At 36.2% G+C, this 24,193-nt stretch overlaps 1 protein-coding gene across 2 annotated transcripts; it reads left to right on the plus strand.

The window, feature by feature from the left end:
• The first annotated feature begins 5,337 nt into the window (after positions 1-5,337).
• On the plus strand, positions 5,338-23,698 carry LOC116259875 (villin-2-like). Of its 2 annotated transcripts, XM_031637847.2 has the most exons (24): positions 5,347-5,409; positions 5,497-5,562; positions 8,850-9,038; positions 9,166-9,265; positions 10,698-10,766; positions 10,840-11,076; positions 11,171-11,348; positions 11,440-11,572; positions 11,947-12,109; positions 12,226-12,376; positions 12,461-12,561; positions 12,759-12,917; positions 13,692-13,760; positions 13,838-13,906; positions 14,084-14,221; positions 15,555-15,683; positions 15,975-16,122; positions 16,319-16,329; positions 16,419-16,559; positions 16,647-16,772; positions 17,044-17,103; positions 20,661-20,925; positions 22,373-22,605; positions 23,206-23,698. In XM_031637847.2, the coding sequence occupies exons 3-24, from the start codon at positions 8,983-8,985 to the stop codon at positions 23,317-23,319; spliced, it is 2,850 nt and encodes a 949-aa protein (XP_031493707.1). In that variant the 5' UTR covers positions 5,347-5,409; positions 5,497-5,562; positions 8,850-8,982; the 3' UTR covers positions 23,320-23,698. The 2 variants fall into 2 exon arrangements, with proteins under 2 accessions (XP_031493706.1, XP_031493707.1); XM_031637846.2 differs by lacking the exon at positions 5,497-5,562 and having other exon boundaries at positions 5,338-5,409.
• The last annotated feature ends 495 nt before the right edge of the window (positions 23,699-24,193 follow it).

A 24,193-nucleotide genomic window follows, 5' to 3' on the forward strand; every position in this document is an offset into this window, starting at 1 on the left:
CTCTCTTCTATGGCCCACAAAAAAAAAAAAAACCTCGGCTGTTGCCGAGGGTGGTCACTGCAAGAGTTTGGGCAAAAGAAAAAACTCGCGACAATGGCTGAGGTTTTGAGAACCCTCGGCTATTACCGAGGGTTTAAGAAGAAAAATGAATTATCCTTGGCAATGGCCGAGGATTTGAGAAAAACACGGTCATGGCCAAGGGTTCCGATCTTGAAACCCCTGGCAACGGCCGAGAATTTGAATGAATCCCTCTTCTTCTGGCCGGAAAATAGGGCACCCAAGCCTTCATGTCCGAACAAAAAGAAGGGTTTCATTTTTCCAGTTCTCAAAGAGAGATAGAGAGATAAAATGAGAGGGAGAGAGAGAGTCGCCTGGACATGGTGTCACCGCGATGGCACCTCACCGGAGATACCTCGGTTGCCGGCCATCGGATGCCCTCGACCGCCATTTTTTTTGGGTATAGTTTTAGTTTATCACTCGAATAAATTGCAATTGTATTGGGGGACTTTGTAAGTCACCAAATTACAGATCGAGTGAGTGTCAAAAACCTCCCCCTACCCTTTAAGGTTCAAGGCTGGTTTCCAACATATGTTTTAGACTAATATAACACCCCTACTTTATATGGCAACCCAGAGGCATGATGCTTATTATCCAATAATGCACTTTAAACAAATTAAAACAAGGGCAAAAATGTAATTAAAATAATGTTCAATGGCTTTTTCTTTTTTTGTCCGAATTGCCAATGTGGATAGCTTCAATAGTCCTTATCATTTTTTACCACCTTAGCAATAAGGTTTAATACTTTCAATAGTTCATGTCATTTTTTATTAATTTAGCACATAAGTATATTCTCATTTATAGATGAATAATAAATGTGAAAAAGAGAAGAACACAGTCTCACAAAATGTGAAAGGCATGTATAAAGAATTAATAATAAAAAATGCACCTAAATTTTGCACAATTAATCAGAAGCAATCAATAGCCAATTCATGACCTTATGTAATTACCAACTTCGGCTTGAGTTGATATGATTAAAAACCCAGAGTATTTTCAATAGAGGCGAATGGATCTAAGATAATTGGATCAAGCATGCATTTGTAAAATCACCAACGGCTGATAGCTATTTTGTAAAAAGTTATTTGAAATAAAGGGGCGCAAAATTTTACAGAGATGTTGATACTTTTCAAGGCAATCTTGGCTCAATGTTCTGTTCATTTATAAAATGTCATTTTTTCATATTCAAATTTTGTGAAGTTCTCTTATATCACCAATAGTATTTTTATCCTTTCCGGCCCCTAACAATCAGCCACAAGAAATTTCGACCTGATGAAATTTTCCTATAAAAAAAATAAAGTTTTTGACCGTTGGTGGCTCTATCAGTGCATGTCATGTCGTCTATTGACTCATCCATTCCCTTTGGCCAAGGGCACGTCATTCTGTTGAAAGGAAAGCAATTCATACTCCCAAATTCAATTTCAACTACCACTTTTAAAACATTAGTGTTGTAAAGGCAGTCATTCATTCAACTCAATGGGCAAGGCACGCGGAACGAGAACGTGTCACAACCTATCATGCATATTTCGAGAATTGAAATAATCATAGACCAGAGTGTTGGTAGGCGGTCAGTTTTCATTTTAAATTTGAATAAAGAAAACCACTGAAGCACATGTTAAAGCGAAACATGAATGAATCCAATGACACTCTGATAAAAGCCTGGGCTTTCTTTTTAAGCACGATGAAATGTTCATTTTACTCACCCATAAAAGCCGAAGTCCTCACGACATTTTCCTTTTTTGTCATAATTAAAAGTTACCCATTTTCTCATACTAAACGATGCATGTAATAAAATTAATTAAAAATTAAAAATAAAAAATACTAAAAAACAGGGAAGGCTTTACATATGCATGGCACTTGAAAACTGGCGTTGATTCTGTTCGAAACAGCCAACAAGTCTGGTTTAAAACACAATAGCAAAGCGCTAGGGGACGAATTTGAGGAATTTTTGTATGTCAAAGATGGCTTTGGACAATTTTATAATCAACAAAAAGACCTGCTTTCGGTGGAAACAAATTCCCCCGTTGTCTACACGCGACTTTCTTTGCTAATGAGCCTAACAATCCAAACTTTGGAAGCAAAGTGCTATTTCTTTACAATTGAAGCAACTTCTCCCTTTGGACCCGAGATCCGATGGGATTTGAGATTACCGGGGATCTCAAATACGAAAAAATATGAGCTTTTGGCCATATATTAAGGACATCAAATCTTTTTTTTTTTTTTTTTTTTTTTGCATAGTGGTGAAAATTGTTTATGCGTAGAAAACTAAGTATCACTGCCTTAAAAAATAATAATAATAATTTCTTTTATATGTTGGGCCACTACACGGTGTCATGCACAAGAATATCTCAATTTGTCCCAATCTTCAAGATAAGTTGATGCATTAACCTTGAAATTTAAGGAAACCTTTGAATGACACCCTAAAACTGGTGGCGTATTTGAGTGTTGGTCAAAACTGAGTTTATTAATAAAATGACATTTTACAAAAGGAAGTGAACAACAGCACCTAGATTTTTCGCAAAATGAGCAAACACCAAAAGTTTCAAACTTCGAGTAAAAAAACAAGTTTTGATAAACCCTCATTTTATAAAATGATCTTTTGTAGGGTATCATACAAACGCTACCAAAATAATTTCATGACAAGATAAACTATTTCAGCAAAAATATGCAAGCATGTCAAATCTAATATGATCCTGATATAACAATTTTTCCTTATTTTTCAAGTTTTGTAGTTCGTCGACTTGATTGTATTGCATGAAAAGTAAAAGGATAAATTCTTTTAAAAAAAAGGGCCATATCCAAGCATTCATCAACCGCAATATTTTGTTTTCGGTGAACAGGAGGTTAACAACTCACCGGTCACCACAACCCGAAAAAGGAGTTCCAAATGCTTCATTTACTTTCTCTTGTTTCTGGGGTCCTAATTGCATTGGCATCAGCAATAGTAGTAGGGCGTCATCACTTTCCTTTCGCATTCGCATGCATGCACATATGAAGAATGTGTTTAACTAGTCCCATTTTCAAACTAGTCTTTTGACCTCCTTTTTCCCTTTTTGTTTACTAAAAAAATCTTATATTTTTCTTTTAACTATTTAAAAAAACTGGGTTTTCACATCATTTATTTTCTGATATTTAACTATTTTATATATTATTCTCTGCTCATTTTATTTATTTATTCTACGCACCTATTCTTCAGATTGGTGAATATTAATGAAATGACTAATTACAAGCAGATAGTTATTTCCAGTCCCTCACACCTAGGGCTGCACACGGCCAACTCGAGCTTGACTCGGCTCAAAAAACTCGAATTCAAGTCGAGCTCCTTATAACAAGCTCGAGCTCGACTCGATTACATGAAATCGAGCTCGAACTTTACTCGTTTAACCCATTCAACTCATTTTAAGCGTTAACTCATTTAACTTATGTAACTGGTTTAGTTCGTATAACTTGTGAAATTGGTTTTGATAATATTATATAGAATACCGGTTTGCGAGTCAAGTCGAGCTCCTGAAACTCAAAGTCGACTAATTTATCGTTTAGAGTATCTTTGCAAGCTAGAACTTGGCTTGTTTATAAATGAGTCGAGCACAAAGCCGAGTTTGAGTCGAGCTTGAGTTAATTCGACTTGTTGTGCAGCTCTACTCGCACCTAACTCGAGGATTGAATTGGATTATTTTGAGCATGGAACATGAAAGTTTCCTCACAACGACTGCATCCATTAATCGGGCCAGCGACGTTACGGTGGCAACACCTAACTTCCTGTTGTTGAATTCGGTCTTTCCCAATGCCCCAAATCTAGGACCACCTCTCATTAATTAGCTCCTATGTTATCCTATCTGACCTCTGGATCCATATCCAGAGATGACTGACACATAGATGGAAACTTCAAAATCAATAGCAGATCCATATATAACTTCCTACTGGATATGGTGTTTCAGATCTGGATCCAGCAGTTTAAGATTCAATTTGTTATGGGTATGGACATTATTCTGGTTATGTTTCGGTCAGGGTCAGGCAAACTCAGGATCGGAATAAAAATTGATAAAATCCTCTAAACCGGATCCACTCGTTCACAATTCTATCCCAGACCCGATCCATTTTTCAGAAGCAGATTTCATTTGGAAGTATCGTGATTGGACCCTCTGTCCTTGGAGAAATAAAATTACGGAAGACTGGGACCCTTTCATTGCCATTTTCAAATCCCCCCCCCCCCCACAATTATTTACTAATTCTTTTGACCGTTCCTTTCGGTTTTCGTTTCGAACGGAAAAATATCGGGCGAGCTAAAAATTGGCCGAAATTTTATGGTATCATTGTTGTGCATGAATCTCGTCAATACGTAGCCTATATTTTCAAATTATTTTTTAGTTGGCATTTTAACTGTTCAGTAATTATAGTAACGCAACATTAAAACGGAGGAAGTTTCCAATTTCTTGCTTTTTTGTGTAAAGTTAAAAAGTTTGAGGCCCTATTTGTCCAATAACAGATATATGTGCGGTTTCATGCCATTCAACAGAATAGATAGGGGCAACGTTCTCTTTCGTCCGTTCCTCATCCTTCATGGGCGGTGGCGTGTCTGACCGGATCCATCGGAGCTTCCCCTCCTCCAAAGTAATTCTCACTTTTGATCCTATATAACTTCTCATTATTATAATTTGATGGCAATCACTTATACAAATTATCCAATCGCTTCATGATTTGAACGGCTCGGGTCTAGGCCCAGGCTTAGATAACTATAACTCAATTAGATATGGTTCAATTGCATTCAACCCCCGGTTCTGGAGCCAGATGGATCGGTTAAGAAGGGTTTGGATCCAGGTACCTTAATGTCTTAAAGGTTGTATGTTTATTTGGCTCCTTATTTAAAACAAAAAAAAGTTAATGCAAAAACATTTATGTCTTCAAAAATTATGGTTAACTTTGTTTTTGTTAATAGAGTTATTGTTTTTTAACAATTGATGATTATTTTAGAAAAAATGTAATACGAAAAGTTCAGTGTATGGAAAGTCGAGAAGGAAAAAATGACAACTTTGGCAGCTAAATTGAATCAGGATGTTCGGATAAAAAAATATCGGGTTTGTTCGGATCTAAACTTAGGTGCCCCATTTAACCCGAAGATTCGGGTTAAGTAGAATATCCAATCTGGAAATGCTGTATTGAGGTGACCGCCTGCGAGCAAATGTCGTCTCACTGAACAGCGACGTGAAATTAAGGTAAAATTTAAAAATAATTTGGAAAAAAATAATAAAGGAAAAATATATATACTTACCGTTTCCCATCCCTTTTGTCGTAAAGTCTCGCTCTCGCTCTCTCTCTCCGTTCCTTCTTGCGCTGTCCGGATGCTGCTCTGATCAGGTCTCTCTTTCTCTCTCTCTCTCCCTCTCTCTGTCTCTTTCTTACTCACTTTATCTACCTTTAGCTAGAGAATTCTTGGGATTTCAGGCGCTTTGAAAATCTAGGTGGCCCGACCTTCTCCTTAGTGTTCGGGTATTGAAATGGTCGATCGCGGTGAGAATTTCCGAAACTTTTTTTGATTTATTTGGTTGATTTCTCTTTTGGTGAATTTTGTCGGTCGATATTGCGATTTTCTGTTTCTGACCTTCTGATCTGTTTGCGGGTCTTCGGGACGTCATCTAGAAACGCGGTTTCTGGTTTCCATTTGGCGGTTCTTTTGTCATGAATGGAGTTTATTTTCCTAGCGGAGTTTCACTGGTTTCTTGTTTTCTCTTGGAGCTTTCGGATGGATCTCTTTGGGAGTTCCAAGCGTGATCGAGTTGACGACACTGGCTGAATTCGATAGCATTCGGGTGTCTGATGGATGTGGATTCTTACTTTCTTGTTGAGGATTGTCTGTGGGTTGATTCTTCAATTGGAATGGGTGGGTTTATAATTTTTTTGGGGAATGCATTGAACGTACAGTTGATTCTTGATGGGTTTGTAGGTGACTAGATCATAGGGCAATGCGCCTACTGTTTGCCGCTGTGGTTGTCGGCAAACCTGGCCGAACGTTCAGACATGCATATTGCAGGCAATGCTGCAGTTATAATGCTACGTGCACTGGGAATTGCATGTTGTCTTTATTGATAAAGAAACGACGTGAAAGTGTTTATGGGCATTCCTAGGTGTCATTTCTGGCTTCTTGTCTGTTGAGGACTAGCGGCACGACCTTGTTTCACATGACCGGGAAATATGATATTTCTTCTTTATTTTTCAAGCAATTCTTAAAAACTACCGCACTTGATTTTATTTTTTCACTAAGAATCTCTTGCGATAAAATATTTAAAAATTTGCTAGCCCTTGTGCAGTGTAAAATGTCAGTTATACGGTGCTGATATGATTGGATTTTGAAGAAAAGGGTTCAGGATAGTGGTTAAGGACTTAAAATATTCCCTGGTAACCAGATAATATGCAACCTGTTTATGTGCTCGGCTGGTGCTATCCAACTCTTTCCCTTCCCTTTTGAATGAAAGTGAATATGTTGTGTGAACGTATGTTTTAAGGGTGCGTATAGGCATGCCAGGCTTGGGTCATCTGCCAAGGTCTCCTTCCTAGGCAACCTGCCACATGATGTAACCCAGGCCATTGTCTGGGATGCTGAAGCACTAACCGAATTGGGCATTGGAAATGAAAAGAAGGAGTGAAACTCTGTTTTTCTTTTTGATTCCCTTTTTATTCTGCTGCTGCTGCTGTTGTCCGAACTTCTATCTCTTTTGTTTTCAGGCAGATTTTCTTTTCCTCATTCTTCTTTATATTGCTTTTTATTTTAATATGCATTTGTATATTTGTGTATTTGACAGTTTTAGTTCATATAACCTTTAATCTTTATTAAGTCTTTTTCATGTAATGGCATGTTTAATGTGTATGATTGGTTTAGTTCATTCATTATTATAGGTTGATAGTCATGCATCTTTTATTTGAGAAATGCATTCATGTTAATAACTTAAATTGTATTATTTTTTTTTCTCCCCTCCCCTTGGATTGCCTAATACGTAGTCCTGCCTACGCTCTAGCCACTACTTACTTCTTTGGCCGTTCCCAGCACTTCTGACTACATGGATGTTACTACCTAAAAGAACCTACAATGATATTGCAGAAATTTGACAAGCCCAATTGAAGATACATCAAATGCTAAAACTCACAAAGTCAAAAGCATGACACTTTAACAAATGGGTGGCTGACCTGAAAGTAGAATAAGGATGACATTAAGCAGTAGGCTTCTAATAGGGTTGCCTAGATCTATATAATACTGCCTTGGTTCTATACCTATTTGTGCTAGACAAAAAAGACATTTATGTTAGTCCCATATCCTCTGTTGCTTGGTGATCATAGAGCACTTATTATCAAGATTGTTGAAAGAAACTGTATTGTTAATTCTAGCATAACAAGCTAATAATATTTTGAGAAGAAATTTTAATGTTGCACATAATCTAATCTTCTTTATTTGTTACCAAATCCTTGGGCTGCTATCTCGAGTAATAGACTGTTATTCACCTGTCACAATGTGCGACCAGTTCATGTGAATCTTAGGTTTATGAATTTAGGAGGTAAAGTGATAGTTAGTGTTACAGGTTAAGTTGTGAGATTACTTCTGATATGGGATATTGGTTATTCCTATATGGGAATCATCTTCCTGGTAAGGGTTGTTGCATATGCATCTCTCTATGTGTGTGGGTGTGCGTCTATGTGAAGAGGGGTATTATCCCAGACTACTAAGGTTGGAAAAGGCACAGACCACTTAAATTCTTACTAAAAGTATTTAGGAAAATATAAACATGCTGGCAATGTTATGTTAAATTCTTATTAAAAAGTAACTTAGACAAAATATGGAATGCTAACATGTTAACAAATGCTAATTTTAGTATGTTTTCATGAGAACTGTTGAGTTTTCTACTATCAAAACTTTGATGTTGTAAAAGACATTAAATTTTTATTATTAAGCAAGCACATTTATACTTGTAAAGTAATTGAATTAATATATATTTCCTATCAAATTACTCTTAAGATCAAATATATAAAGTTATATTTTACAAAATACCTTGAATATTTATTTTAAGCGTCTTGTTTTATCCCTAACCTAAGTGGTCCTGGATTCCCCACCTCTTTCACTTTTATATATATAATTGTGGAATCTGTAGCATAACTCAGAGGTTGGGACATAACACAAAAATCACAAATTTATCTTTTAACATAAAAATTTAACAAAAAAGGTAAAAAATGCTAAATGATGAGAAAAAAAAGGAAAAGTGGAGAAAAGGCTCTTTGTGAAAAAAGAGTTGGATATCTTTGTGAAAAAAATTGGATAAACATAAGAAAATTATAAGCATATTCTACTGCAATATTCTGTTATGCACACTTCTATTGGAAATAATCACAATTAACAACTTAAATTGATTCCAATGCTTAAATGGGTATCAAAGTAAATAACTTTTTTCATTGTATATGACTTACTCCTTTCAGTCTTTAAGCAACTTAATGGTCATAAAATTTGAGGTTTTTTATTTATTAGGTCAAACATAGGGTCTTATTGTTGACAGACACTAAAATATGAGAAAAAATGAAGATGTTGTATAAATTTGACATTGTAATGGTTTTAAATTAGCTTTCATAGCTTCATTAGCTGACAAAAATCTTTGTTAACACATTTCACACTCATCTATGATCTATGTATTTAGATTTTCGAAAAAGGAACTTAAGTTCACCAGATGACAAATAAACAGCAGTTAAGAATCATAACACATGCACACTCACTCACATGGATTAATTTGATTATTTTCGTGTTGCACCATCTTTTGCAGTGAACATGCAAGGTTTGTATTGGCTGTAGCAGTTGCGACATCAGCAGCTGGTCTTCTGCATTTTGGACAGGGATAAATTTGCATTTTGCACTAGCTACAGTACCTCTACATATCACAAACAAAATAAAGGGCAATGGCTGTCTCTGCCAAGAATCTGGATCCTGCATTCCAATCTGTTGGTCAAAAGATGTATCCTTTTACACTTTATAGCATTATGCTTAGGATTATCATTTTTGCATGCTACTGATTTTAAAGAATGAATATTGCATATGATGTGTTTCCTATGTATTTTTGCTGTACCTTAAAAACCTTAAAGTGGTATGGAAATATGGAGAATTGAGAATTTCCAACCAGTTCCAGTGCCAAAATCTGAATATGGTAAATTCTACACAGGAGACTCTTATATCATTTTGCAGGTGATATGCTTAAACTATGTTCCATCTCTTGATCATAATGCTTGCTGCATTACGTTATGTATTTCAAATGAGGAATTCTTAAATATTTTAAAATTTCTTGTTTGCTCTTGTAAGACCTGTAAAGCCACTGCCACAGCAATGTGAAAATGCAATATACTACTGAACCATTCAGGGCAATGGTGCACCATGATTCTTTCTCTTGGAAAATGAAAGCTCTGGTCTCTTATGCCGTCTTATTTTTTAGAGTAGCACAATCATTTCTAATATTCTGAAAAAGTCTCAATATTTTTGCATTTCGAAGTGAGCTGATATTTCAGCAAAATATGATGTTTCCAAAATATCACAAAAGAGAAAGGATATCATGATAGCATAGTGGTAGAAAACCTGTATTTTTGAAAAAGATCCGATTAAAATGTTGAAAACAATGAAAACAAAAAAAACCCGTTTCTTCCCCTTTTCTTGGAAAGAACTTGAAAATGAAAATTTCCTAAATTTTCCATTTTTTTTCACATTTTTTCATATTTTTATATTATTTTTGTTTTAAAGTTTAAGACTTAAGTTAAATTATTTAGTTTCAATTCTTCATTTCTATCATTGCTAAAACATCATTTTTATTATTTTATCAAGATATCTTTTATGTTTTCTTGTTAGTTATTTATTTATTTACCTTTTTCCTATTTTTTTGGATTTTTTCTTTTCTAAGAAAATTGCCGAATTTTTTCCGAGATTTTCCTGAGATTTTCAGTTTAATGCCGTAGAAAAATCTTGCAGTCTAGAACCCATTAACGATATTTGTGACTATACATGGTAATATACCGAGACATAGTTGATATTTTCTGAAGGATTTCTGCGAAGTACCTTTCTTCATATTTTTAAGTATGAGATTTTTTTTTTATGTTTTCAAAAGTTCTTTTTTCTATTTTTTACATGAAAATAACTAGCAAACATGTTATCTCATAGCCTGTCTTTTGTTTTTTATGCTTTCTTGTGGTATTATCCGAGGAGCTTTTTGGGAATCAATCTGATTCTACCTCTGTTTGTCCCCTTCTAGGTTCTCCTGATATTTTCCTGGAAAAAACCAATTGGAAAAAAATCTCCTGTAAAAACCCTTGCCGAGAATGGCATTGGTGGCTATCCTTTTTGAGGCTGTGGTGGGCATATACTTACATGCCGTCCCATATTGCTCTTAGCACATAATTGAAGAATTTGACTCGCAATTGGTCTCCTCTATTGGGATAATATGCTTTTATCACTTCGTTTCTGCTTTTCAAGCTTTTGCATGGCTCTTTTTTTGTTCAATTCTAGTTAATGTCATTTTTGACCAATTATAGTTTAATTGATGTTTCCTCAAGTTGCTTACAGTTTCATTCTTCCGGTAGTTCTTCCTAAAGGCTAAACACCCTTGCTAATATCAGTCTAACAACATTTGCAGACTAGTGCTGGCAAAGGAGGCAGTTATGTATATGACATTCACTTTTGGCTTGGAAAGGATACAAGTCAGGTATGTTCTTCCTGACTTGCATTGCCAAAGTTTTCATGCTTGTTTCTTATTGTTACACTCAAAACCATACTAGGATGAAGCTGGAACTGCAGCAATAAAGACGGTGGAGCTTGATGCTGCTCTTGGAGGCCGTGCTGTGCAACACAGAGAATTGCAAGGCCATGAATCAGAAAAGTTTTTATCATACTTTAAACCATGTATTATTCCTTTGGAGGGTGGTGTTGCCTCTGGTTTTAAACCGCCTGAGGTTGAGCAATTTGAAACAAGGTTATACATTTGTAAGGGAAAGCGAGTTGTGCGACTAAAGCAGGTAAAGAAAGGCTTGTTCTGAAGTTCCATGGATCATCTCCTTAGTTTTGAGTCTTTGGACTTCACAAGATAAATGCGTTTGGTTGTTCTTGCAGGTACCTTTTGCCCGTTCATCTCTAAATCATGATGATGTGTTCATCCTAGACACAGAGAATAAGATCTATCAATTCAATGGCGCAAACTCCAATATTCAAGAAAGAGCCAAGGCTTTGGAAGCAATCCAGTATTTTAAAGACAAATATCATGAAGGGAAGTGTGATGTTGCAATTATTGGTGAGTTTGTCAGCCTTTATGTCTTGTTCATATGTTTCCTGGACTTTTGGTATACAATTCCATTAAACTGGTATGCTATTGATTGCTATAGATGATGGAAAGCTTCAAGCTGAAGGAGACTCAGGTGAATTTTGGGTTCTCTTTGGTGGCTTCGCACCAATTAGCAGGAAAGTTGCCAGTGATGATGATTATGTTCCAGAGACCACACCTGGAAAACTTTACAGGTAACACCATACGTTTTATAAGCCAACAAGGGTCCAGAATTATTTAGAGCATGATATGTCTGAGAAGCATCCAGTTACTATAGTTATTACCTGGTGCATTAAATATAGCAATGCTTTGAGGTCCTTCAGCATTCTTCATTTCAAAGGCTGGCCCTTTTGTACAGAAAAGGGGTTTGATTTCACAAGCATCAATCATTAATCTTTTGAACATAATAAGGAAAAGAGATATCTGGCACTGATGCCTAGCATGAATTATGCTGCATTAAATGAGCATCTTGCCATCTGCAGTTGCTTTCTGGAACAATTTTTCCCTTCATTGTCATGTAATTGCTACTGTACTAGTTCCATCCTGAAATCTACATCGTCTTGTGTAGCATTTCTGATGACCAGTTGGAGCTTATTGAAGGTGTACCATCTAAGTCAATGCTTGAAAATCACAAGTGTTATCTACTAGACTGTGGAGCAGAAATATATGTTTGGGTAGGGAGAGCGACACAGCTTAAAGAAAGAACCAAGGCATGGTGTGAAGTTGCTGAGGTGAAAGCTTCATTCTTATGCTATTGTCATTTTGGAGCCTCATCCTATCTACAAACTATATCTTTATGCTGTACAGCTGTAGGCCATGCATCTGAAATGTTTGTCCAACTACTCAGGAATTCATCTCCAGCCGAAAACTACCAAAGGCTACACACATAGTTCGGGTTATTCAAGGATACGAGCCACATGAATTTAAATGTAATTTTGAATCATGGCCATCAGGAACCAGCACTGCAGTTGCTGAGGATGGAAGAGGCAAAGTGGCTGGTAGGAATGAATTGTTGTTTATTAACTGCTTTTTTCCTGGCAATGTTGACAATGTTAGCTAATTTTTGGATTGAATTCTTTTAGCATTACTGAAGCAGCAAGGTGTTGATGTCAAGGGTGTAGCAAAGGGAGCTCCCGCAAATGAGGAAATCCCTCCTTTGCTTGAGAAGGATGGAAAAATAGAGGTTCTAATCTCATGGTTCATTCTTGTCATCTCATTTATTATTGTTTTTGGGTGGCATATATATTTGCCCAACCTATTCATATTTGATTGCATAGAGATTCTGAAATATTTCATTGATTACCCTATGCAACATTATGCTGTTGCGTCTTTTATTTTTTTTCCCTCTGAATGTCATACAGACATTGTAATTTCTTTCAGGTTTGGAGGATAAATGGCAATGCCAAGACTGTAATTCCAAAAGAGGAGATTGGTAAATTTTACAGTGGCGACTGTTATGTTGTGCTTTATACCTACCACTCTGGTGACAAAAAGGAAGAATACTTTTTATGCTGTTGGTTTGGAAAGGGCAGCATTTCGGTAATATTTTTGTTTTATCTATTTCTTCTATTATCAATTCATGAATTTGAATTGCCTATTATCATGGGGATGGAGACCTTCGGATTAGGAAGTCCTAATGGTCTGAAAAAATGTATTGTAATTGCCTATTCTTTTCTAGTTGTTCTCTCTTGTGAGTATACTGTTTTGAACATAGTTTTGATGTGACTAAAATTTCTGGGAGATCCTGGCAGTCCTTTTCAAAAAACAGTGATAAATTTGGATGTGCTAAAACTTGAGTGTGCATTCTGCTTCAATCCTTTATTTCAACATTGGTTTCTGTCAGCATGGCTGCAAGATTTATGGAATTTCTAGGTTGATAAATTGAAAATTTTTAAATCCATAAGATGATTCTTGGCTTGGTCTCTTCCCAAAAAATAAGCCGCACAACATTTTTTGACGTTTTCTGTAATGCCCTACGTTGAGAAGTTTAATCGATTGTGAGGAATCTTCGGAGACATATAAGGAGGTCAGCTACATGGTTAAGTGTCCTGGTTCCTAGCCTTTTTGAGGTTGGAACCAAAACTGGTAGGAGGCGGGGTGGGTCGGGTTGTTATATTTTATGTATTATGGATCTTCTGCAGCATAATTTTCGTATCTTATTCTGCTAGTTTGATGTTTTACTGTTGTCGTGATTCGGTAAATGAGTCCAATTGTGTCAATTGCCACTTTGGAGTCTTGGACATTACCTATAAGCACAAACATGTATATTCCCTTTGCATGGGACATAAATAGAATATTTGGGTATGTTCACAGGAGGATCAGGTTACTGCAAGTCGATTGGCGAATACAATGGCTACCTCTCTGAAAGGAAGACCTGTTCAGGTATTATCTTGAAGTAAATCTTGGAACCACTCAAAGACTTATGGCATCAACTTGCTGATCACACCATCTTCTTTCAGGGACGCATATTCCAAGGAAAAGAGCCACCACAGTTCATTGCACTTTTTCAACCGATGGTTGTTTTGAAGGTGTGGCAATATTTTACCCATTTTAGTTTTTAATTCCTGCACATTTTATTTGTACTATCTATGTATTTGATTTTTCCTTTGTCATTTGTAGTTTAGTCTGTAGTAACTCTGTACAATATTCCTAGACTCCTAGTTGCTTACTGTTGAAGTTGTTTCACTTTTTTTTTTTGTGGCCAGGGTGGACTTAGTTCTGGCTACAAAAAGTTCATTGCAGATAAAGGTTTGAGTGATGAAACATATACTGCTGACGGCATTGCACTGATACGAATTTCTGGAGTGTTGCCACATAATAATAAGGCAGTTCAAGTTGATACGGTGTGTACATACTTTTACATACTGTGAGAGAATTCCTTGGTCCTTGCTTTCACCTTGTTTTTTGTCATTGGAAAACATGTGTGCTAGAAAAACCCTGTGAGGACTTAGAAGTAAACCAATGAAAAGAACTGCATTGTAAATCTTCAGTTGCAGGACAAGAAACAAGTGGCAATAAGGAAAAAAGAAATTGAAGACAGCACCCTGTGCATGAACTCTATTATGGTCCTTGGGTTCACCATACATGTAGTTTGGTAATAAGCACTAGTCATAATCTTAACTTCTTACCTAGTTTTATTGTCATATTTCATGACTATTGTTGGTGGAGAAAGACAGTTAAGCATCAATCAGGTTAGAACTAGAGCTGTGGAAAGTTGGTAAATGGAACATCTATATATATATATATATATATATATATATATATATGTATGTATATATATATATATATATATGAACTGAAATCCTTCAGCCATCTGTCCATCCAGCCTCTTACACACACAGCCTGATGCTGTGTGTTTGAGAGGCCGAAGCATTGGGATGGCCAGAGAAATCCACGTCCTGTATATGTGTGTATGAAATAAATCAGTCTTTATTGATGTTTTCTTACCCAAAAAAAAAAAATTGTTGTGCTTACGACATTTGATGCATTTCAGTCATTGTTTTTCGTCATGAGAAAACTTTGAGAAACTTTGAATTTGGGTGATTCAAAAGTTGAACTCCGTTAAACCAACCACATGAATCACATCTGCAAGGTTGTACAATGTTGAATCTTGGTGCTGCTGCTCAGACATGCAGGCAGTTGTTCTCTTCAAGAAACTGGCTGAACAGGTGATTTACAAAAAGAAAAAAAATCAACCTAAAATTCAACTAGGTTGTTGGCTATACATATATATGCACACACACACTCTGGCATTCAAATAGGTTGCGTTATCATATAAAACAAGGTTCAGTTGGTTGTAACTTCAGTTTTGTCCAGCAACATGAACATAACATTCTTATTATTGAAATGGGATCCGTTTGTTCCTGTTTGGTGCTTCTCAGTGAAGAATGATGTACTCATCACTTTTGCTGTGATCACTTTCATTGTCTTTCATATCATACTTACATTTCTGGCTGATGTTATTTGTTTCCTCTTCATTTCAACATGCTAAGTGGTCTCCCATGTTGTCATAGAAACCTGAGATGACCTTCTTATAGTTGGATGATTTCAAAAACCAGCCTTTCACTTGTGCGCAGGATGGATCCTTAAGCAAGAAAACATTAGTTTTAGACTCGTATTATATGCATAGAATTTCAATGTTTCTGTATGCTCATTAGTTTACTACTCCGTGATCAGGCAGCTTCATCTTTAAGCACCACTGATTGTTTTGTGCTGCAAACGGGGTCTTCAGCTTTTACCTGGAATGGAAACGGAAGCACTATTGAACAGCAACAATTAGGAGTGAAGGTTGCTGAATTCTTGAAGGTGTGTTATCAACTTATCATAAATATATTGTGCTGTTATGATTTTTTTGTGTTAATTCTGATTGACTTGATGTGGTATATCTGGAGAATTGTGGCAACTTTATTTATTCTTTTTGAATCTACTGGCATTGTAATTCATAAATATGAGTTTCCTTGTCATCATATATGGTGCATGAATTTATGCATGTTTTGTGCAAATTTTAATTGCCTATTTTGAGGATAAATATATTAATGTCCTACCAGTTCAATCTGTCCATTCCAATAAACCTTCTATTTATCCTTTCACTTGCAGCCAGGGGTGACTTTGAAGCATGCAAAAGAAGGAACTGAACCATCAACCTTTTGGAATCCCCTCGGTGGAAAGCAAAGCTACACAAGCAAGAAACCCCCACAAGAGACTGGGAGACATCCTCACCTGTATGCATTTTCTTTTAATAAAGGTAGCTGCTACTTCTAAAAATGCTTCTTTTAATGTCAAAGCCTTCTTCTCTGCCTGCTAGCTTCATTTATTAAAATGGTGATATCTGAAGGCCTTTCTCTTTTCTTATTTTCATCTCTTTCTGTGGTGAAGTTATTGAACATTCAGGCCTGACTTCACTTTTTTCTTTCTTAATTTTTGTTTTGATTTCATTTCAGGGAAAATGGAGGTAAGAAATTTATTTAATAATTCTTTGTTTAGAATGTGCTTAGAATTTTAAGGGTGTCCTTATCATTTTATATCCATGGCTACCTGAAGGTCTCAGAGGTTTACAACTTTTCCCAAGATGATCTCTTGACAGAAGATATGATGATACTTGACACTCATGCGGAAGTCTTTGTTTGGGTTGGCCAATCTGTAGATTCTAAAGACAAGCAGAAGGCCTTTGAAACTGGCGAGGTGTGCCATTGGATATTAGTTGAATATTGTATAATTTGACATTTTAATGATGTTACTGACAACTGACAAGACTTTAAACCATTTCAGAAGTACATAGAGCTGGCAACTGCTTATGAGGGGTTACATCCACATGTTCCACTTTACAGGGTCACAGAAGGGAATGAACCATCCTTCTTTACTGCATATTTCTCATGGGATCCTGCCAGAGCTTGCGTAGGTGTCTATTTGGTTCTCTTGATTTCATTTCTGGTCAGGTTTTCTGATTTCAGGGATAAATAAATATTTGCAATTTTGTAATATTCATCTATAGCACCATGTTGATTTTTTGTCATATGACAAGATAATGTTTTGTTAAATTCCTCACTATTCATTCCCTTGGGGACAAATAAATATGTGTGATTATGTTTGCACAATCGTATGTTAGTGTACACACTTAACTTAGTTATTCGGTTCACCTTCCTAATATTTTTTAATAATACTGCAGGTTTCAGGGAATTCATTTCAAAAAAAGCTGCTGACACTGCTTGGAGCCCATGGGTCAGAGGTAAACTAGGTTGTATCTTTTTGTGCTTTTGATGACCTAAATTGTCTCCAAAGCATCAGAAAATTTGTTGATGTATTAAATGAGCTTTTAAATGCTGGGTTTAGCACTTAGCAGGTAGTTTGTCTTTTTTCTTTTCTAAACTTTTGTGACATAGTGGTGGAGTCTTTGTGCATGCATATGCTTTGCTATCTATTGGTTATTGGCATCTTTTGCATCCCATTTTCAAAAGTAGCAGATGTTATTATATGCCATTATCCCACGCCTGGCTGTTTCTTTTTGCTGTCTCTGGGAAACCTGCATGCTATGTTTAGATGATTGAACATAAAAAGGTAAATTTTCTTTCTTCTACAAATTATGGACAGTTTTATTAACAGATAGATGAGTTATTTGGGAACTTGGTATGACAGTTTGTTTTGGAAAAACTGATCTGTTAAATATTTTGGTAATTGTTTCTTTTAATTTAATAACATTTGCCAAGCTCCACATTGAAGAAGCCTGATGGAAAGAAGTATTATGACATAAATACATTTAATACTAAGTTATAGTGTCAGGATAATGTTAGCAATAAATTCAGCGGCTAAACTAGGTGTAGTGTATGATGCAATCAAGGCCATAATAAACATGTCTTTCAAAAAAATTTCAAGCCCATTGTAAGAATATAAATGAACAATTACATGTCTATTTCACCTTGTTAGAATTTTCTCATGTGCTTAGGTATTCTCTGCCTATTAACCAGTATTGGTTAGGTATAGGTACCCTTCATTGAAGGGTATTCGAGCCTGGGATTATTGCACAGGCTGCAATCTAGGTCTAAATAGAAAAAAAAGGTTATTGAGTTTAGCATTGCTAAAGGGATTCGACTAGTGTCTTTCAGTGAAATAAACCAACTGATGGCCCATCAACTAATTTTTAGTTTTAAAAAGTGCATCCATGTGTGTGTGTGTGTGTGTTTGTGTTTTGCCCTAATAGAATCCACTATGTGTTAGGTTTGCTCATATTTAAATGCATTAAATCATAATCATATTACCTTCATGTAACCAAGAACATCATAACATTTGTTTCTTATGACGTCTTGACATATATTTCACATTCTCCATGTCCATACAATGGATTCTTTTTTCCCACATTTGCTACTTGTGCGAATTCTTGTATGTCCTCCTAGTGTTCCTCCTAGTAGTTTATTGATAGACCAGATATACCACATTTAGTGAACTAATTCATGAGGATCATAATACGAGGACCTTATTGCTTTAGAACTGAAGAATAGGCAAAAGTTGATAGCATAGGTCAATGACAAGGGAAGAATAAGGGCCGGTAAAGACTTTGGTCAGCACAATGGGACATAATTAAAAGCTTAAATTGGTAAGAGCTCATTTTTTCGTTCTTCATTGAATCCACCCCACCCATGGAACAGTGGTGGGGCTTCCCTTTTTCGAAACCCTCAATCGCACTTTCTTTCTCCCTCACTGTAGTCACTATACTCTAGGGCCAGAGGTAACCACTTGTCTCTCTCATGCATTGCGGTTCCCTGCTGTGGAGATCAGCACTTTCTTTTTTTCTTCATCGCAGTTTTCATATTCGTTATTCGCTTGCCCTTCTTTTTGTGGTTGCCTCCTGTGGAGAACAGCTTTCTTCTCTCTTTTGCTGTTCCTTTTTGTCTCTTTCATCGTCAATTTCTTCTTCTTCCTCATTCACCCTTCTCCTCTTCAATATCTGTTTTTTCTGTGTATTTTGCAATGTTTTGTGGTCAATGGTTTCACCGTTTTCCTCATCGGCATCTGCTACTGCCTGTTGTTACTCATCCACCAGCGGAGGTCATTGGTGAAGGTATAAAGACTATTTCCTTCTGCCCTGCGACTGTCCATTCCTATCCTAAGTTCTCACCTGTTTCTCTTTTCCCTTAACTTTCATCTTGAAACAGAAGTCACGAAGGCTTGGAACTCACCAGATCTATGTTGTTGCTATTCTCTGGTTGTTATTTCCTTTTTTTCTTTCACACCTGTTTCACTTTTCCTCCTTTTCTATTTTCATGATGAGAAAAGACTGCCAATTGATACTTTCTGCACAGATGACATGCATCTAACAACCTATGTCTAAGAGCTCTGCGTGTCATTGCCTTTTATGCTTTTTATATGTTTTAAAATACTTTGGGCCTTTTGTAGGTGGAGAGAGAGAGAGAGAGAGAAGGTGGGTGTGTTTTTATTGTTTCATTTTTTATTCATATTTTATAGGTTTTTGTTTAACGATGTCGATTTTAGGTGGTTTTATATGTAGGGAGTGAGAGAGTGTGTGTATTTTTATCTTCTGATTCTGTTTTTTTAAATAACTTATTAGGTTCTTCTTCACCATGTGGAATATTGTAAGTTGTTTTGCATGTGTAAAGAGAGAGAAAACAAAAAAGGAAAGAAAAAGGAGATAGAGATGTATATATTGTGTACTTTTATTGAGTCATCCAGTTTCTATATATTTTTATTAGTTCTTTTCTTCCTTATGTGGGTTTTAGGCCATCTGTATGTGTAGAGAGAGAAAAAGTGAAAATTTTGTATTTTTATTGGCTCACTTGTTTTTTAAATGCTTTTTCATGTCTTTTATTTCATTTATGCAAGAGAGAGAGGGTGATATGCAAAGTACGTATTAAATGTGTCTGTCTCATGGTTTAAAGTTTAAACAAATGTCAGGTAAGATATGGACATATTGTCTATTGGTCTTTAAATCCGAGCAAACAAACGGCAAACAAAATTACAACTTGTTCATATGGACAAGAACTCATTGTTCTTAGAACACATGTTTTAAGGACGTGTTCCAGGAACATTTGTTCCTGCAACCAAACGGTATCTAAATGTCTCTATTGTAGTTTATATAAGGATGAAAATTTAGCTTCAACCTTACGAGCCATTCATATCTTCCTTTTTTAATCATTATCGAATCGTTGACAAAATGATCTGATTCAGTTGGCCGATTCAAGAGTGCTACATTTCAATTTTGTAATAATTTGAAGCATTTTGAATTCATTTTTTATATGAAAAAAGAAACAAAATTTTCGTATTTTGCCAATCCACAACCAACTGAATTTAATGAATTGGCAGCTTGGCCAATTTAATTTCTAAAACCGACTTTTGTAACCCACCATCATAGTTTTTTTTTTTTTTTTTGGTTCCTACGAGGAGATGGGTAGTCAATGGATCGTCCAATAATTTGGATCTGATAGATCTATTTGTGTCTTTCTTTGATGTAAAAGAAGAGAAGATTCCATTGTGGAGCCGTATGCAATGCACAAAAAATGCCTGTACGGTTTTCTATTTATTCTTTTCGCTCCATTTTTCAAGATAGAGGAATCGTTCATTATGACCCTTTCTATGGCTGGCAATCATGTTGTTGGTTCAACTTGTGTTTAGATCCTAAATTGTATGCAATAATGATGTGGATGATTTTTATACTTTTTAGTGATTCATTGGCTTAACTTCTTATTATCAGTATACATGAACGTGTATTCTTGTGCCAATTCCTCTTACGGTATAACAATTCTGTATCTTGACAGAATTATCTCCTGCATGCAGAAAGCTGATGGTGCTAACAGATCCAACACCAATCAAGGGGGGCCAACACAAAGAGCCTCTGCTTTGGCTGCACTCAATTCTGCATTTAACCCATCCGGTGGCACCAAAGGTTCGTCTGCAAAAGCTGCTGGGTATTCTCCGGGACAAGGTTCTCAAAGAGCAGCTGCTGTAGCTGCATTATCATCTGTTCTTACTGCTGAACAAAAGGCAGCTGCTGAAGCTAGTCCACCCCGGTTCAAGACTTCACAGGACACTACTGAGTCTGGTATTTCACTTAGTTGTTCTTGGTTATCTAAACATGTTTACTTCATTAAATTAAATGTTTAAGGGCATTTTTTATGGTGGGAGGAATCATCCAGGGTACCGTGGAGGTGTGGATGACTTCACAGTAAAAGTTTGAACCCTTAGGGCGTTTTGCTTGTAAAAACAAAATTCATTTTTCTGGTCTTGTACATTCCAAGTTTTTAAAAACTAGTTTTTTAAACTGGAAAAAATGCAGCGTTTGGAAAAGCTTGAAAATTTTATGAAATTTCAGAATTTTTTCTTTTCAATATTTATGTTCATTGATAAGTTGGCAGCCATAATTTTGTACATTTTCAAACAACTAGTAATCAAAGCATTTCAGCAAATATTTGGCATGCATCCTGCATTCCATTTATGAAATTATTATGTCATATTGACCCCTTTGTCATATCCTGAATACATCTGGAAACTATATTGTGCAAAAGCAAGTGCAAGTTATGTGTAATCATGTGTCCTCTGTCTAAACAGGCCCAAAATTAAGAGTCGAAGCTATAAACAATAGTTTCAGCCTTTCAGGCTGAGAGAAAAATTAAGACATTCTACTCAGAAGCATGACATTTTCTATTATTGTATTACAGAATAAGACACATACTCAATAATAGAGGACAGAAGGCAGTTGGTAATCACCTGGAAATTACCGGTACTAATAAGCTTTCTCATGGTGTATCAGATTAGAAGTTTAAAAATCCAAAGTTGAGTGTCGAGTTCTCTGATTGAAAAGCATCTGAAGCTTTTGACTTCTGCAATATGAACATATAATAAAAAAATTAAATCTAGAGAAGCGATTAAGACGAAGTCTGTCTGGTAGACATAGTGAACAATGAACTTACAAAGATAAAAATGTTCATGATAGAAAAAGGAAAAAAGGCCAGGTTACCAAGATTGTGTTCCCAGCAGCAATAGGGTCTGCAAACTGCTTCTGTAATTTGATAAGATGGGTGGCTCCTGTTCTGGAACACATGATAATTATCACATAGACTAAAAGATTATTTAGGCTAATGTCTGGATATTTAGGTTAACCAAACAGGCTATTAAAGGTCCATCGTTTTCTTCACTTTTTTTACCTAACAAGGGGCAAATAGGGTGAAGATGTCCGAGATAATAATGTTTGTGTTTGAAAGGATATTGTATTGAAGGGGCATTCTTCAACCGCATGGAAGATTATTCCTCCCAGAAAACATCCCCCTAATTTATAGCTCGTTGTGAAAATATTTTTTGCAACATCCCAAGTCATGTTCATATTGCCTAACTGAACGAAACATTCAAATTTGTGATTGCTGTTCTCAAATTCAATTATTCCTGACATATTATAGTGGCCTATAATGTCCCCATCTATTGGGAAATTAGTTTTCTAGTGTGCACTTCTGTTTTCCCACATTTTGCGACTCAATTGCATTTCCAAAGTGCAGAAGGCAAGAGCCAAAGTGGTAGTCCTACAGCAGAGGATCAACAAGAAGCAGTGGGTGCAAAGGGAACTGCAGAAACAAATGAATGTCCTTCTGAGAGCAATGGTGAAGATGCAGAGGTGAAACATGAAGATCCAGTAGAGGAGAATGAGGCCGACAGGAGCATTTTCAGTTATGAGCGTCTTAAGGCAAAGTCAACTAATCCAGTTACTGGAATTGACTATAAAAGAAGAGAGGTTAGTTAAATTGAACTGATATTTTCATGCACAAGGTCCAAACGTTTTTGCTTGGATATTGAAAGAGAAGGTGGCTATGATTGCACTTTGTGATTTTAACATTGTGAAAGGTTTTTTACTTAAATTCTGTAATGGCTAGAACTCTTGACAAGCTGATATTGAGCCTAGCTGAGGCAAATCGAAGTCAGCTTGAGACTTATCAGGCCCAGTTCAATCTCAAAGCTGTTAGTTTGAGCTTGCTATGGTTGAGCTTAAGGAAGCTTGAGCATTGGCCTCACGGTGCATAGGGAACAAAGTATGAACATGGGAACATCTTTTCACAACACCAAACAGGCACCAGTTGAACCTAATAACATCTTTTTGTGGCAATACTAGGAATCCACATTCAATGAGTATAAAGTGGAGCTTACCTAGCTCAAGCTCAGACCAGTTAACTACATGAGGTCACTTTTAGGCTTGAATTCGACTTGTTTAATCAATCGAGCTCGAGCCAAACTCAAGTTGCTGGACGTGTACTGTGGTCCCAATAAGGGCTGATACCAATCCATGTCCATCCTTTTATTTTTTGTTGCTGAATGTGGAAATTTGTTTGCCTTGCAGTCTTACTTATCAGATGAGGAATTTGAGTCAGTCCTTGGGATGAAGAAAGAAGCATTCTATCAACAGCCAAAGTGGAAGCAAGACATGCAAAAGAAGAAGGTTGATCTCTTCTAATGGGTTGTATGCCAAACGAGTTGGTTGCTGTTCTTACCATTAATTTTTGCATGAGAAGTTCTTCATAGTGGTGGTGGTGATGGTAGTCCACTGAGCGGAAATGACAGAAAATACTTCTTTACTTTCCATGAGCTTCTTAGCTTAGGGCATTTGCGTCTTGTATGTAAGCAAGGTCTGTGAAGATAGTTGTCATTCTTTCATTCAGAGAAGAGCTTGATTTTCTGCTGCTCTTGTTTGTTAGTCTCCTTAGTTTGCCCTGCAGGTGGGGTGTGTGTGTTTGTCCGTGTGCTTGGGGAGTATGTGCCACAATGAGTGTATTTAGATACAAGCTATATTAGTAATTTATATTATCTTTATTTGTGTGGTGATTGTATATTAATTTCTGTTATTATGTTCTGTTACTTCATATTAAGATCTATGAAATTGCTAACTAGCATGTAGCAATTGTTGCACCTGTATATAGGCAGTAAAATAGCTGGACAAGCCAAACAGAATATTTGCTTCAGTTCGTTAATCCATTTGAGAAACTCGAACTTGACTTCGTGTTTGTCATGAATATGGCTTGTTTGAGGTTGGCTCATAAGCTGCTTGATTCATGTGACCGATGTTTTTGAAAGCGTAAAGTCAGTTTGTTAAAATATAAATAGGTGTAATCCTCAATTTCTTCTAAAGTAATAAGGTTTGAAATATTAGAGTATAGCTTCTACATATAAGACGTGAACAATTAAATATGAGAAACCCAAGACAAAAAATTGGTTTCTATCGGCACATCTGGGACGTTGTGGCAAGCTGGTGAATAAGATCGAAGTCTTTTTTGAGCTTAAGTAAGACGTCTAGTACCCTTTCAACTAGGTCTACACACAAGTCTAGTCGA

Source organism: Nymphaea colorata, chromosome 9, assembly GCF_008831285.2.
Source record: "Nymphaea colorata isolate Beijing-Zhang1983 chromosome 9, ASM883128v2, whole genome shotgun sequence".
NCBI classification, from domain to species: Eukaryota; Viridiplantae; Streptophyta; class Magnoliopsida; order Nymphaeales; family Nymphaeaceae; genus Nymphaea; species Nymphaea colorata.

What these genes read in the sequence shown, in the direction of transcription:
- LOC116259875 (XM_031637846.2), top strand. Translation starts at nt 8,983, where the DNA reads ATGGCTGTCTCTGCCAAGAATCTGGATCCTGCATTCCAATCTGTTGGT. An exon ending in TGAAAGGAAGACCTGTTCAG is followed by an intron (nt 13,761 to 13,837) that starts GTATTATCTTGA and finishes ATCTTCTTTCAG; the next exon opens with GGACGCATATTCCAAGGAAA. An exon ending in ACAGGACACTACTGAGTCTG is followed by an intron (nt 20,926 to 22,372) that starts GTATTTCACTTA and finishes TCCAAAGTGCAG; the next exon opens with AAGGCAAGAGCCAAAGTGGT.